Source organism: Phyllostomus discolor, chromosome 14 (genome assembly GCF_004126475.2).
Source record: "Phyllostomus discolor isolate MPI-MPIP mPhyDis1 chromosome 14, mPhyDis1.pri.v3, whole genome shotgun sequence".
Taxonomy (NCBI): Eukaryota; Metazoa; Chordata; class Mammalia; order Chiroptera; family Phyllostomidae; genus Phyllostomus; species Phyllostomus discolor.
In genome coordinates, this window is record NC_040916.2 from 35,723,938 (window position 1) to 35,737,970 (window position 14,033).

Here is a 14,033-nt window from a genome sequence, read left to right on the forward strand (position 1 = left end):
ACCCGGTCTACTTAAAACAAAGTCCAGCTGGGGTTCCACCATGGAATTCTGGGTCAGCAAACATCCTCAACCTGATTGGCACACAGGTAGAGTACTGGGCACCTTCCCAGCTCTGGGGGGCTGTCTTCTACCACTGGTCTGCCAGACCGGAGTTCATAGGTTTGGGGCGGGGGAAGGAGCAGGACCAGAGCTTTGGTTAGTGGTGGTCGAGATCTTTCATATCCTTTGAGACCACGGTGCCCAGAACGTTTTCCAGCTCAGAAGGAGACCTTTCCAGTAATTGAGAAGCTCAGCCCAGGGTGCCTGGAGAGCTGGTGAGCTCTCCTTGTCAAAATCTTTGGATACATCATTCCAGGGGTAGGAGTGAGGTGATGTGCCTCCCGTTGTTCAGCACTATTCTGGATGCTTTGCCTATACTATTTTCTATTACCTTCACGAGGGAGGGCCCTGTGAAGGAGGTGTGATTGTTCCCGTTACACAGAGGGGGGAATGGAGGCTCAGCCAGGGAGGTTAAGGGATGTGTGCTTTGTTACCCAGCCCACACTTGTGAGACTGCAACTCACACCCGGTCCCAACCTTCCTACTGCTCCAAGCCTCCACCTGCAAATAATTCAGTGAGTGCAAGGCGATGTCGGTCCCAGGGGAGAAGGGTAGGGGGGGGATGCATAGATGTCAGAGACAATTGTCCGCTGCTCTTTGTTAAATACTGACAAATAATATGGGAGAAGAATACATACATTGCGCCGAGGCAATCAAAAGGATAGAAAGGAATTAACAATTGTATTACACTTGGATTTCTCACGCTGGGAGCAGTGTCTCCCGTTCTATGCTTTAATCTCCTAGAAATACCATTGTCAGAGCCAGGCAGCAGGCATTTCGTAGTCTGAGTTCAATGTTATGTTAGGATTCAAATTATGTGTCAAAATCATTAGCGTGACGACACTGGCGTCAGAGACAAAGCTAGAGAGGATTAATGCCGGAAGGAGAGGGAATGTGCGGGTGAAGACGGCCACCCCGACCGGGTCCCAACAGAGGACGTGAGTGACCCGACCGAGGGGCAGGCCTGGCTCTCAGTTCCCACTCAAACGAAGAAATGGTCTCTCTCTCTGGGGACCGCACTGCAAGTCCAGAAATCGTTACCCCTCAGCAAGGCAGGATGTGGGCTTGTTAATGAAATAACTCGGGTTTCCACAACTCAGATCCCGAAGGGCCCAGATCTCCAAGCATCCACGACATCCCTGGGATCGGGGAAGGACGTTTCTTCTCTGTAGAAGTGGGGAGGAGGTGGCCATCCAGAGAGGTTTTGCGACTTCCTCACCGCCCCACAGAGAGGCAGTACCTGAGCCAGTACATAGATACCAAGTGTCCTGCACTTAGCGATTCCATGTCCACTGCCTCCAACCTGACCCTAGCCAGTGTCACCTCCCGCCTGCTCTGCTCTGACGCCTCCCAGCCAGTTCGCCTTCCACGGGCATGCCCAGCCTCCACCTGGCCACCGTCCATTCAGCAGCCAGACTGATCTTTTTTTTTTTTTTTAGATTTTATTTATTTTTAGAGACAGGGGAAGGGAAGGAGGGGTGAAAGAGATGGAGAGAAACATCAATGTGAGAAAGAAACATCAATTGGTTACCTCTCATATGTGCCCCAACTGGGGATCAAACCTGCAACCCAGCCATGTGTCCTGACTGGGAATCGAACTGGCGACCTTTTGCTTTGCGGGATGACACCCAACTAACTAAGCCACACCGGCCAGCGCCAGACTGATCTTCTTAAAACACAAACCCAATCACAGTACTTTCCTGCTGAAAATTCTGGATTCTGTGGGCTCCTTTTGCTCTTCGAATAAAACCCAGCGCCTGGCCACGCCTGCGGGCCCCATCTGGCCTCTGCCCGTTTCTCCGGCCTCTCTCAGTGCCTCCCCTCTTGCTTGCAAGGCTCTGGCCACCCCGCCACCGTGCTCCGTTCCTCCTTGGGGCCTCCGAACACTCTTCTCCCAGTCTCCTCCTAGCCGACCCCTGCTGCACCCTCAGGCCCCTGCCTACACGCCCCTTCCTCAAAGAAGCCAGCCCTGACCCCACTGACTCCCATTACACCCTCGCATCATCTCGTGTTTCTCCACATGGCACTTACCACAGTCACCACCAGGTGGTTAACTGTGCGATTAGTTAAGTTTCGCTCTCCTCAACTATACACAGAACGCAAGCTCCGAGAAGGAGGGGGCCAGGTCTGTCTTGGTTTTTTGTTGTATGTCCAGCATCTGACATCTGACACAAAGAAATAAGTAACTGGGAACGAAATAGGCCGATTCAACACGTTTCCATGGAAGGATTCTGTGCTTTTGGGGGCACTCCTCCTTGGTCCCCAGATGAATGTTCCAGGACCAAGGGGCTGGAGACAGTCCTTAGACCCAGGACGGGGACAAGCAAGAGGGAACAGGAGAGAAGGGCTGTCGTGTGTCAGCGGAGAAGGAAAGACCGAAGCCCAGGGAGTGGGAAGATGGAACAGGAATGAGAGGAAGGGAGACGTAAACATTAGAAAGGGCTTCGAACACTGGAAGCCTCCTACGTTTTCCTGGGCGGTTCCTTCTCCCTAACTTGCACTTCTGACACGTGCCACCCAGCGAGAGCCAGGCCGGTGTCTGGGTGGCCGCCATGTGAGAATTCCTCTTGGAAAACGTGCCTCTTCCCCCAGGGCCATGGCAGAACAAAGCAGGTATGGGCAGGTCACCGCTAACTGGCCGCGAGCCCGTTTCCCAGGCACTCCCATGCCTCGGTTTCCTCGTCTTAAAACATTAGGGCTCCTCTCCGAGGCCGCGGTGAGGACGAAACGAGACGGCACGAGCGAAGCACTGGGAGCCACGCCCGGAACTAGAAGTCAGTGGAGCCGTGTTGCTCCATTTGAACGTGAAACGATCCTCGCCAGGGACAGCTCTGACAAGCACCGGAATGGCGGTGCACTGTGCAAATGTAACCCACTTATGACATCCTTTCAATTATTCATCCACCTCCGGGAGTTATTTATAGCGGATGCTGCAGAGCACGTCTGCACTGAGCGCTGTCTCTGTTAATGGGAGAAGTCAGTCCGCACCATCAGGCTGGCTGGCGAGTCCCGGGGGAGCTCAGCCCAGCAATGCTGGGTATGCTTCCGCCCGAGAATCCCATTAACCATCGAAGACCTGGAAATACCGTGTTATTCTGACAGACGGGGGAAACCAGCGGACTGAGCTGAGGTCCCCTCAATGGGGCATTATTAATCATTGGAGACCTGAGCTAGTTTCAAACCAAACAGCGACTTGGAGGGGGCATACGTGGGGCCACTTCTTGTTGGTTCCCTGGTCAGGAGGTCATGCTTTTTTTAAAAAATATTTTATTTATTTAGTTTTGGACAGAGGGGATGGGAAGGAGGAAGAGAGGGAATGAAACATCAGTGTGCAGTTGCCTTTCACAGACCCTGCACTGGGGACCTGGCCCACAACCCAGGCACATGCCCTGACTGGGGATCGAACCGGCAACCCTTTGGTTCACAGGCCAGCACTCACTGAGCCACACCAGCCAGGGCTGGAGGTCATTCTTTACTGAGCATTTTCAGGTCTAAGCTTCTGCTTGTGAAGCACAATTGTAGGATTCCCCCCGAGACCTAGAAGGTCACACAAAGCCTGACGGGCCGCACCCCTGACAGTGACCTGGGCCCCCGCTCCAACCCACAGGTCCAAGTGGGTTCCCCTGGGTGACTACATCGCCTCCAACACGGACGAGTGCACGGCCACACTGATGTACGCCGTCAACCTGAAGCAGTCAGGCACCGTCAGCTTCGAGTACTACTACCCAGACTCCAGCATCATCTTTGAGTTTTTTGTAAGCCCCTGGCCAAGGGGGAGGGTGGGGGGCAAAGGCTCTCCGTGGCTCAGGCTTCTCAGGGGTCACCAGCGCAGTCCGGCTCGGGGAATTTCCACAGTCGTTTTGTCTCTGGAGAGAACTGGGGGCAAAACGCGCCGAGGCTTCAAGAGGCGAGGGACTCCGAGGGGGATGAGTAGGGTGCGGGAGGCCCTCGGGTTTTCCCTGCTCAGACGTGAACACGCATGTGACGGCTCCTCTGAGTTACAAGCTGTTTCTCTGTGTGTGTGACGAGCTCCCGCCCTCCTTCAAGGCTCCTGTGCTCTGAGCTCTGGTTCCTAGAGGGAAGGGCAGCTCTTCTCCCACAAGGAGGGGCCCCGGGGAGGCTGCTGCAGCGTGGGGGGAAGAACCCATCTCCTCAGGAGGCTGCGACTCTGATCCCAGACTCCTGCCGCCTCAGGTCCAGAACGACCAGTGCCAGCCCAGCATGGATGACTCCAGGTGGATGCGAACCACGGAGAAAAGCTGGGAATTCCACAGCGTGAGTACCACACCAGCCTTCCTGCGCCCTTGCCTGGAGACTCCAGCCTTTCCTGGAAATCCCAGAGGAGGGACCAAGGGCCTTTGCTCCAGGGCGTGCTTCCTCCCAGTCTGGGCTTCTGCCCCCTCTCCCTAGAGGACGGGGGTCTGACATGGTGAGGAGCGTGTCAGTTTCTCTCCTGTTGAGCTGACGGAGTATGGGTGTAGGCTGACGTGTAGCTTTGATGACTTGATCCCAAGGGTCAGCAGCTGTCCGGCTTTAAGGACCAGGTCTTCTGGGGTGGTGGAGGCGTGGATGAATAGAACCGGAGAAGAATGAGGGAATTCCAGCCACCCTATGGTCAGTGCCTCGGCGTCCCTCCATTGGTCTGGCCGTGGAGACGCTCATGGTGTATGAGACCGAGGGAGAAGCAGGGAAAGGTGGGAGAGGATTGTAGAGGAGGCTTAGAAGGACAGAGGAGCTACGCCAAGATGGGAGGAAGGGCAAAGGTGAGGGAGTGAGGGGGAGGATCGGAACAGGCACTGCCATGCAGACTGAGGAGGAGGGGTCCCAGCAAGAGGCTAATAGGAGGCTTTAGGAGGATCTGCCTCTGAGGCTGAGCTAACTCTTCTGTCTGTGGTTTCCAGGTAGAGCTTAATCGAGGCAATAATGTCCTCTATTGGAGAACCACAGCCTTCTCAGTGTGGTCCAAGGTTTCCAAGCCTGTGTTGGTGAGAAACATCGCCATAACAGGTATGGAGAGGGGGGCTGGGGTCTGTGGCCTGTGCCTCTTCAGGGGGAGGGTGGGGGTCAGTCCTCAGGGGTCCCAGTCTCTCGGCTCAACTTCTGCTTGTCTCTGTTCTTCCTTCCCAGGGGTGGCCTACACGTCCGAATGCTTCCCCTGCAAACCCGGCACGTACGCAGACAAGCAGGGCTCCTCTTTCTGCAAAGTCTGTCCAGAAAACTCTTATTCGAACAAGGGAGAGACTTCCTGTCACCAGTGCGACCCTGACAAATACTCAGGTGATGTTTCCGAGGGCAGGAAGGGTTTGGTGGGGAGAAACAGGAAGTGGAGCCATCCTCGGGTCAAGCTCTGGACTGATAATTCTTTTTTTTTTTTTTAATCCTCACCAGAGAACATGCTCATTGACCTTAGAGAGAGGGGAAGGGAGTCAGAGGGAAATGCCAGGTGAGAGAGGAACATCGAGGGTTGCCTCTCATGTGTACGGTGACCTGGGGCAGGAACCTGCAGCCTAGGCATGTGCCCTGAGCAGGACTGACCAGGACTCGAACCCACGACTTCTTGGTTTATGGGACGATGCTCCAACCAACTGAGCCACACCGGCCAGGGCCAGACTGATATTCTTAAGCTCTTGCTCTCTGGGTCCTGGAAGAGCTTTGCCAATCCACATTCCACCAATCACTCTGGAAATAAAAGTGAAGTCATTCGAGGGGCATTTATGGAGCCTCCGCTATTTGCCAGGTGCTATTCGAGGTGCTTACAGGTGAATGTATCAGGGGACGAAATAGACAAAGCACCCTGTCTTCATGGAATTGACAGTCCGGAGCGGGTAAGACAGATAACAAAAAATAACTGACCATAAATAATAAATACATAAAAATGTCTATCGGGGGTTGGACCGTAAAAAGTACGTGGCAAAAAGGGGGAAGCAACTCGGGGTTAGAGGACTTGGGAGAGCCAGGGAAAGGGGTTGCCATCTCTTTATTTTTTAAGCATTAAAAATTTCAAGTGAAACCTTACACATTATGAGATTATAACTGTAAGCGATACAGGGGATAAAGGGTGTATGTATTGTCAAAGGTAATTTAGAAGAGCCGTGAGGCTGTGTGAATGAACAAGACGCTTTGGGGACAACGGCTAAGGACGGCGGTGACAGCTGTTCATCAGCCTGAGCATCCTCTGATTTTAAGGTGGGACTTTCTAGAAAGTCCAGGGTCCCTTGGAACACAGTTTGAAAACCACTGTTCTAAGGGAAGTGGCCTGTTTCCACAGCCTCCGGAGAGGTTCCCGAAGCTTCCCAGCTCAAGAAACAGGACTTGGTCATTGGAGGGGCTTTCGGGGGCAGCAGGGCTCTGGCATAGGATGGGCAGTGCTCCCAGGCGGCCCTGGGCTCAGGCTGTCCAGTGGCTGGCGAGGGGCCAGTGTCCAGGACAGGCTATGAAAAAACTCCAGAGCAGGGAGAAGGAGCCCCTTCTCTCGCCCTGCAAACACTCATAGCCGTTTCACTTCTTCCCTACACAGAGCCATACGCAAACCCAGCTCCAGGCCCTCTTAACACAGGTGCATGCCTGTGTTTGCTCAGCCAAGACCTGCCATTGCCCTTGTGAACTGCTCATTTTTACACGATTCCTAAAATAAAAATCCTGTTTATCTACGCAGATCTTGCCAAAGGAGTGTAGATTTCAGCAAGAACGGGTGTTTAGATCTTGGGGGAAGTCTTTATCTGTAAGTCTAAATTCCTGTTCGTCTACTTCAATTTCTTATTCCTCTTCCCCGCTCTGTCAATGGCAGCCTTTGTTAGTCTAGGTCTCCGGCTCCCTCTCCCAGCCCAGGCGCTGCACAAGGCTTTGAATGGCAAGGTGGTTCTGTATTTTGATTGACTCTCTGTAAACTGGTTGTTATCCAGAGAGCTGTTATGCAAGTGTGAGGCTGGGAGTCTGAATTCTTGCAGTCTGTTCTCCTTCTGCCACCCCTTTCCCAACCCATCCCTTTGGCTGGGGAGTGAGGAAGAACATGGTAAGCTTGTTGACCGCCTCACCAGCTATGGGTACAAAGAGAGTCACATTTCTTTGGGACTTGACTCATCCAAGAATACAGGGTCAGTGGGGAGCTGGGAAAATGCAGAGAGGGTCTCATGAAAGCTTATGGTGGAATGTGCAAGAAGGAAGTAACAGAAGACCCTGTGACCATTAGTCACCCATTGACAACTAAGTCGTGGGTGCCAGCTAGGTGCCAGGGCTTGAGCTTGGTGCCAGGGTTCGAGCTGGTACCCGCCTTCCAGCTTAGCTGAAAAGGAGAAACATGGTCATAGGGACATCTCAGTGTAGTAACGTCACAGTGTAGGAGGCGCTGGGGTAGGAGGAGCGCTGAGTGTGGGGTGCAGTGGGGGCACAGAAGGGAAGTGGTCATTCCTCTCCGGGGAGGGACGAAAGGCTTCACTGGCTGTGGCCCCGGGAGACGAGCTGGGTCCTGAAAGAGGGCGGGATGTCCTGGAAGAAGTGTGAGCCGAGGCCGAAAGGCTCAGGAACTCTGAGTAACTAGCGTGGCTGCGGCTCATGCAGAGAGAGGGCACATCCAGGGCGGAGAGGTGGGCAGGGGACAGATGATGGTTCAGTCCTCTGTGCCGTTGCTCAAAAATTGAGGTTTCATCCTTTCGGCAGTGGGTGGGAGCCACTAAGGAATTTTAAGCTGGGGAGTGGCATGAGCTGGCTTGTGCTTCTGAAGGCCACTCTGGCCGCCATTTGGAGAATGGATGAGGGACAGGCCGGCTGGCTGGAGGCAGAGGTCCCAGCTGGAGGTTTGGCAGCAGGCACTGGTGCTGGCGCCCAGGACCCAGCCTAAAGCAGAGCCACTGGGCGTGGGGATGTTCAGGACAGAGGCTTGACTGAGAGCATCTTCTCGTTGACAGCTAAAATTTGATTATTAGGATTAACTCCTTTGTGTTACATTTAATACCAGGGATCCATTTCCTAAGAGAACAGCATGGGTCTTAAGAGCGTGGACCCCAGAACCGCATTACTGCGGTTCAATCCCTGCTCTGTCACATGCTAGCTGTGCCACCTTGGGCAAGTTATTTGTCTGGGCTTCAATCTAATCATCTGTCCAACGGGCTGACATCAATCATCTCTACCTCACAGTGTTATTGTGTAGATTCAATAATACAGATGAAGGACTTAGAACAGTGCCCAGCATTTACTAATTCATTTACATGAAGAACTGTCCCAGCAGCCCCCTGCTAATATGAAAACACTGGTGGCACAGATAATAATAATATGTAGCTCGTACAGTGCTTTACAGTTTACACAGGATTGCCCCACTGGTCACTCACAGCACAGCACAAGAGTGACCTCCCCACTTATGAATGAATAGAGAGCAGCTCAGAGAGGGTCAGGCCTCTGCCCAGGCTGGGCCGGAGCCCGAGCTGGGGCCTGTGTTCATCAGGCACTCACATCCTCAAGGTCAATGTTTTCTTTTGGTGAAATGGATCAGAATGAGAGTGCTGCGCTCCTGAGGGCGGGGGGCAGGCACCGTAAGGAGGAGGAAGGTGCCGAAAGAGTCCCCAAGATTATCTTAAATTCTCACAGTTTCGGCCAAGGCCAACCCTACAGGAATCGCTTTTCACTTTCTCGAACATCTAGGCAAAGTTTTAAAACTGGGCTAGCACCCGACGTAAACCCCGTGACGAAACCTGAGCCGATCGAGTGAGTTCCGTCTTGGCGTTTGGGTTAATCATTTATTAGTACCGCCTTGGCAGCTGTCGCTGTGTGAACAGCTGGACCGTCTCTGCTGAAACCCGGAGCTAGCGTGTCGGGCTGAGCAAATATTTGACCAGCAGAGAAAGGCCCCTGAGTGGAAGGCACTTTCTAACAGGCAGCTTACAATTTGCCGGACCCAGTACGCAAGGTCCTGGGAATTGGTGTGTTTTCAGCCTCTCCCCCCAGGTTTCTCCTGACCAAGTCGGTCAAAGGCAGGAGTCCCTGATTTCTCTTGCTGAGTTGGGCCTTCTGCTGTTAACCAAGCCGATGAGCTGAGGAGACCCCAGCTGCTTCTCAGCCAGTAGTTCCCTCTTGCCCAAGCTAGTGAGACGGGGACAGAGGAGGCGCGGGGATGCGCGGCTGTGGGCATGCCCCCATGCAGACCGGCACGGCGGTAACTGGGGAATGTTCTGATCTAGGAACCCGTTTGGTGCCTTGGGAAGATGAAGAGGTCAGCTGAGAAATAAGCCCTTGACTGGAAGGGAGAGAAAGAGACTTTTAATCCTTACTAAAAATCCCATGACAGTTACCAAATAAAAGGGATCCCCACACACCCAGGCAGTAAGAGTTACCAGCCTTGAGTGAGTCCCTACTTAGGACGTGCGGGGTGCACTGGCTTCACCCAAGGAGATATCGTTGCTCCTGCTCTCCATCTGAGAGCGCTCGGGCTCAGAGAGGGCAAGCCACTTGCCTGAAGTGACACAGCTACTAAATGATTAAGTGGGATCCAGACCGGGGTCTGACTTAACCCTCCCTCCACTCGGCCGTATGCCAGTCAGGCAACAGAGGGAGGCAGTCCCCTGTCATCGAACGCTGACCTGCAGGTGACACTGCAGTCACGCTGGGAGTAGTGGTGACAGCAGCAGTCCTAGTATTGCACCGGCATTCTACAAAGCAGGGATTTTTACTCCAGGGACAGGACGTTTCTTGGAAATTTAATGCATGGGTTATGTATATTTTTCTGGATAGAGAAAACAGGTACTCCCCCCCAACAATTCTCAAAGGGGTGCATAATTTTTAAAAAGTGAAATCCATTGCTTTAAAGGATTCACTGAAATCGTCCTTGCTCTCCGGGTGTTTACAGAGTTAAAGCAGAACGAACCCAGACAGGAGGAGCACACAGAGACAGAATAAGCAAAATGGTTTTTCATCGGGTGCAGAGCGAGTGCCAGGATGCTTGGGGGGTGAGGGGAGTGGAAAGAAGATGTTGAGAGGGAAGTCAGAGAAAGAGTGAGAACAGGAGCGTGAAGACACTGCCCTAAGCTCCCCTGTTTCACTTCGGTCCCCCAGGAGTAGGAACCACATGCAGTCGGGATGCTGAGGCGCCTGGAAGGCGGCGGGTTTCAGGGAGCTCGGGTTGGTGGTAGTTACGTGTGGGATGCGACCCGCCCTCACGGCTGGTCCTCTGGCCAGTGGCCTTCTCCACAGTGCGGCCCCGTGGTCTCTCAGCAGCAGCAGGGAGCGGTGCACGGGCAAACTGAGCCTGGCTTTAGGGACTGCAGACTCTGCCTCTGAGGCCGAGGGAAGGGTCAGTGTGCCGGCTCTTCCGCTCTCAGCAATTCCTGTGTGTGCCGTACCCCGGGGTCTGGGGGCCGGCCCCTGGGTCGTGACCAAGTGGTCAGGAACTCTCTTTCCTATGTAACTTTGAATGTTTGTCCTTCCTTTTGCGATTTTAGAGAAAGGATCCTCTTCCTGCAAAAGACGCCCGGCCTGCACCGACCAAGACTACTTCTACACGCACACGGCCTGCGACGCCAACGGAGAGGTGGGTGGCACCGCCTCGCGCCCCTCCGCCTGCGCCCTGGGCTTTGCCACACTTGGAGTGTCAGCGGCCCCTGAACCTGGCACCAGAGAAGACCCCAGAGACCCACAGGGTGACGCGGGGGCCTGTGGGGGCAAAACCCGATGGCCTCACTCATTCTCAGGCCCGACACTGTTTGGCTGCACTTGTGCCCCCGCCGCCCCATTTCCACAGGCTCTGTTTCAAAAAGCCGTTTCGTCTTCTTTCGATTTCTTCCATTCGCTTATCCAGCACCTCTGTCGTCCAGCCCCTCTGGACAACGGCTGCCTGCCCGCGCACACCTGCCTCCTAGCGGAACTCATCACACTTGCCCCTCCTCCTGGCTCGCTCTCCGCCAGTTCCCTCTTCCCCCCAGGACCTGCGCCGCCTCAGAAAGGCCTTCCTTGGTCGCCTGCGTGTTCTGAGGATGAGCCGCTGTGCTGGGCACGGAGCTCCAGAGAGGAATCAGGGACACTAAGGCAGGCCCCTGTCCTCGGGGAGTGTGGAGGCAGGAGAGAGATGGGCCTGACTGAGGCAACAAGATGTAGGGGTGCTGGGGACCCCGGCAGAAGAGTGACTAGGATGCCCCGGGCAGAGAAGGCTTCACAGAGGGGGTCATGTGTCCATTTCAGCCATCAGCCACTGTGCTAGGCACCCGGGACTCAGCAGGCAGCCAAGCCAAGGGAACGCCTGCTCTCAGGGAGCTTGATTCCCGCCGGGGAGCGAGTGCGGAGAGACAGCAGGTGGATGAGGAAGGGGCGTGTGGGGTAGCCAGACGGTAATAAGTGGCAGGGAGGAGAAATGAAACAGGAGCAGGAGAGAGAGAGTGACGGAGGGGGGTGTGGGGGGTGGAGAAGCTATTTTAGAGAGGGCAGGGATGACCTCTCGGGGGAGGTGACACTTGAGCAGGGACCTGAGTGGGGTGAGGGGGCAGCCGCAGCTCTGTCCAGGCGGAGGGCACAGCTGTGGCGGAGGAGGCAGGCTTTGTGCTGGGAGTGCCAGGGCCAGCAGCCGGTGAGCAGGGCCAGGGCTCACGGGCCCCGAGGAAGGGTCTATCTCGGGTCAGATGCTCTGATGAACTGTGTGCTTCTCTGGAGCAGGGCTCCTCCAGAAGAGAGAATTAGGAGTCAGGAAATCTGCATTCGGCACCCAGCACAGACTTAGCTATTAGCATGCACGCATCAGCGTTGGCTGGCTGGCTGGCTGGCTGGCTGGCTGAATTCTCCTGCTAACTGAGCGCAGGATAAAGGCTGGTCCTTAGCTGTGATTGTTTTCCACAGTCATCTCTCATCCCCCCTCCCACCCCCGCCCTCATGGGTGGAGCATCTTCTCCCTCCCCAGCAGCCGAGTGGGAAAGGCTGTGTAGCTTAGCAGCTGCACCTCAGACTCAGGCCGGCAGTGTCTGGTGTCCGTGTGACCTTGCAAAACGGCCATTTCTCGGCCTCAGTTGGCTCACTGATACAGGAGGACAGCCTTCTCCTCCTCTCCATGTGGGCACACCACGTGGCTGCAGGTGGATGTCTCTCCTCCCTCCTGCTCCACGCCCTCCCCCCCCACCCCCCACCCCCCACCTTGGGCCCAGGGCTCCTAGGTCTGCGGTGCGCTGCTTCTCCCGCCCACTGACCCTGAACCGCTGTTCCCCTCCCCTCCCCCCGCCCCGCCCAGCGCTGCTGAGCTGTAACTGCCACACAACGCCGTGTGAGTTTCAGGCGTGCAGCATGCTGGTCTGATGCACTTACATCACCGCACAGTGATGACCAGTACAGTGTCGGCTAACACCTCCGCCACATCACGTAATTGCCCTTTCTCCTTCATGGCGAGGACCCTTAGGATCGACTCTCTCGGCGACTCTCCAATATATACATAAAAGAGCATCATACACTGCCATCACCGTGCTGCACCTCACGTTCCCAGAGCTGCATGGTCTTGTAACTGAAGTGTGTGCCCTTTGACCAGCGCTGCCCCTCCTGCCCCGATGCCCCGGGACACGGTGCCCACGCCCCACGCGGGTCGTTATCACTAAGTGGCTCGATGGTGAGCTCCCAGAGGGCAAGGGCCGTGTCTCTCCCATTCGTTCCTCAGCCACCAGGTCTGGCACGGAGACGTATTAGCTTTCCATAAATGTCCACTGAATAAATGAAAAGGCAAAGGAAACACCCGGAAGACAAAGGGGACACCTCGGCCACCCGCTCTTTCCCCAGGGCTTGTGGAGGCCACCCCCACTCAGTGCCTGTGGTGCTTGGGGTTTGCCAGCCACCGTCTCTGTGGCTTTGGCAGTCATAAGGTTCTGCGTGGGAATCAGAGCTTCCTCTGGAGACAACAGGTGCCCCCACCCCCGTCACACGCGTCCTCATTAGGTACGTCCCTCTGCATCCAGTCGACATGCACTCAACACACATGTATTGAGCACCACCACGTGCCAGAACTGGGCCAGGTACTTGAGACACATCAGTGACCAAAACACAGATCCCCAAGCTGGAGGTGCTTCTGTGACAGCCCAGAGTCTCCCCGCCCCCGAGGTAAACTTTCCTGAAGACACTTGAAGGTGCGCCAGGGCTGAGCCGTTCTTGCTCCGTTTCCGCAGACGCAGCTCATGTACAAATGGGCCCACCCGAAAATCTGCGGCGAGGACCTCGAGGGGGCGGTGACCCTGCCCGCCTCCGGTGTGAAGACCCGCTGCCCGCCCTGCAACCCCGGCTTCTTCAAAACCAACCGCAGCACCTGCGAGCCCTGCCCCTACGGGTCGTACTCCAACGGCTCCGGTAACCCCTTCACCGCCTGCGACCCGCACCCCATCCGTCCCACAGCACCCACGAGAACGGGCTGTGTGGGCGTGCAGGGTGGTCAGCTGCCCCCCTCAACCCTGAGGGAGGTGGTGAGGGCCAGGTGGCCCGGGACTGAGTTCAGGAGAAGAGCAGTCAGCTGGGGGGGGCGGGGCTGTGTCAGGGAGTCGCCGTCACATGGGAGCACTGCCTGCTCTTCTCATCCTGCCTGCGACGGGGACTGGGCCTGCGGGTACCCTTCCTCACCACAGGGGCCTCCGGTGTGCGGCAGGGATGCCCACCAGAAGGCCTGGGGAGCTGGGACAGACAGGCAGCCTGACGCACATGAACCTATAGGCCGGGCTGCAGAGAGCAGTTAGGGGAGCCTGTGCACCTGTTCGTGTGAATGCGTTTACTGCTCAGAGGTGACCCGTAGCTTGAGCTATGTGGGTCAGGCTAGAAGACACGTGTAAGTTGGAAAGGAAAACGTAGGTGGGCAAGGAGGAAAGCTGCAACTCGGGAAGGAGGGGTCCGTGTTTGCTGGCCAGGTTTGTTGAGTGCACTGCCGGGGAGTTTCTGGTTAACTGGATGCAGCTGCACAGCATCCCCCTGCCTGGCTGCCCAGGACTGCTGCCACCCAT

At 55.6% G+C, this 14,033-nt stretch overlaps 2 protein-coding genes across 5 annotated transcripts in view; one reads left to right on the forward strand and one right to left on the reverse strand.

Moving 5' to 3' along the window:
* The window catches only part of C14H1orf194 (chromosome 14 C1orf194 homolog), a 60,222-nt gene that overhangs the window by 30,921 nt on the left and 15,268 nt on the right, over nucleotides 1-14,033 (reverse strand). The gene's annotated exons all lie outside the window — the stretch shown is intronic.
* The window catches only part of ELAPOR1 (endosome-lysosome associated apoptosis and autophagy regulator 1), a 53,607-nt gene that overhangs the window by 24,640 nt on the left and 14,934 nt on the right, over nucleotides 1-14,033 (forward strand). For all 4 annotated transcript variants that reach the window (XM_028502848.2, XM_036015350.1, XM_028502850.2 and 1 more), the window contains exons 4-9: nucleotides 3,707-3,854; nucleotides 4,294-4,374; nucleotides 5,001-5,106; nucleotides 5,227-5,376; nucleotides 10,527-10,615; nucleotides 13,215-13,392. In XM_028502848.2, coding sequence (XP_028358649.1) covers nucleotides 3,707-3,854; nucleotides 4,294-4,374; nucleotides 5,001-5,106; nucleotides 5,227-5,376; nucleotides 10,527-10,615; nucleotides 13,215-13,392 — 752 coding nt within the window. The remainder of the gene's footprint in view (nucleotides 1-3,706; nucleotides 3,855-4,293; nucleotides 4,375-5,000; nucleotides 5,107-5,226; nucleotides 5,377-10,526; nucleotides 10,616-13,214; nucleotides 13,393-14,033) is intronic.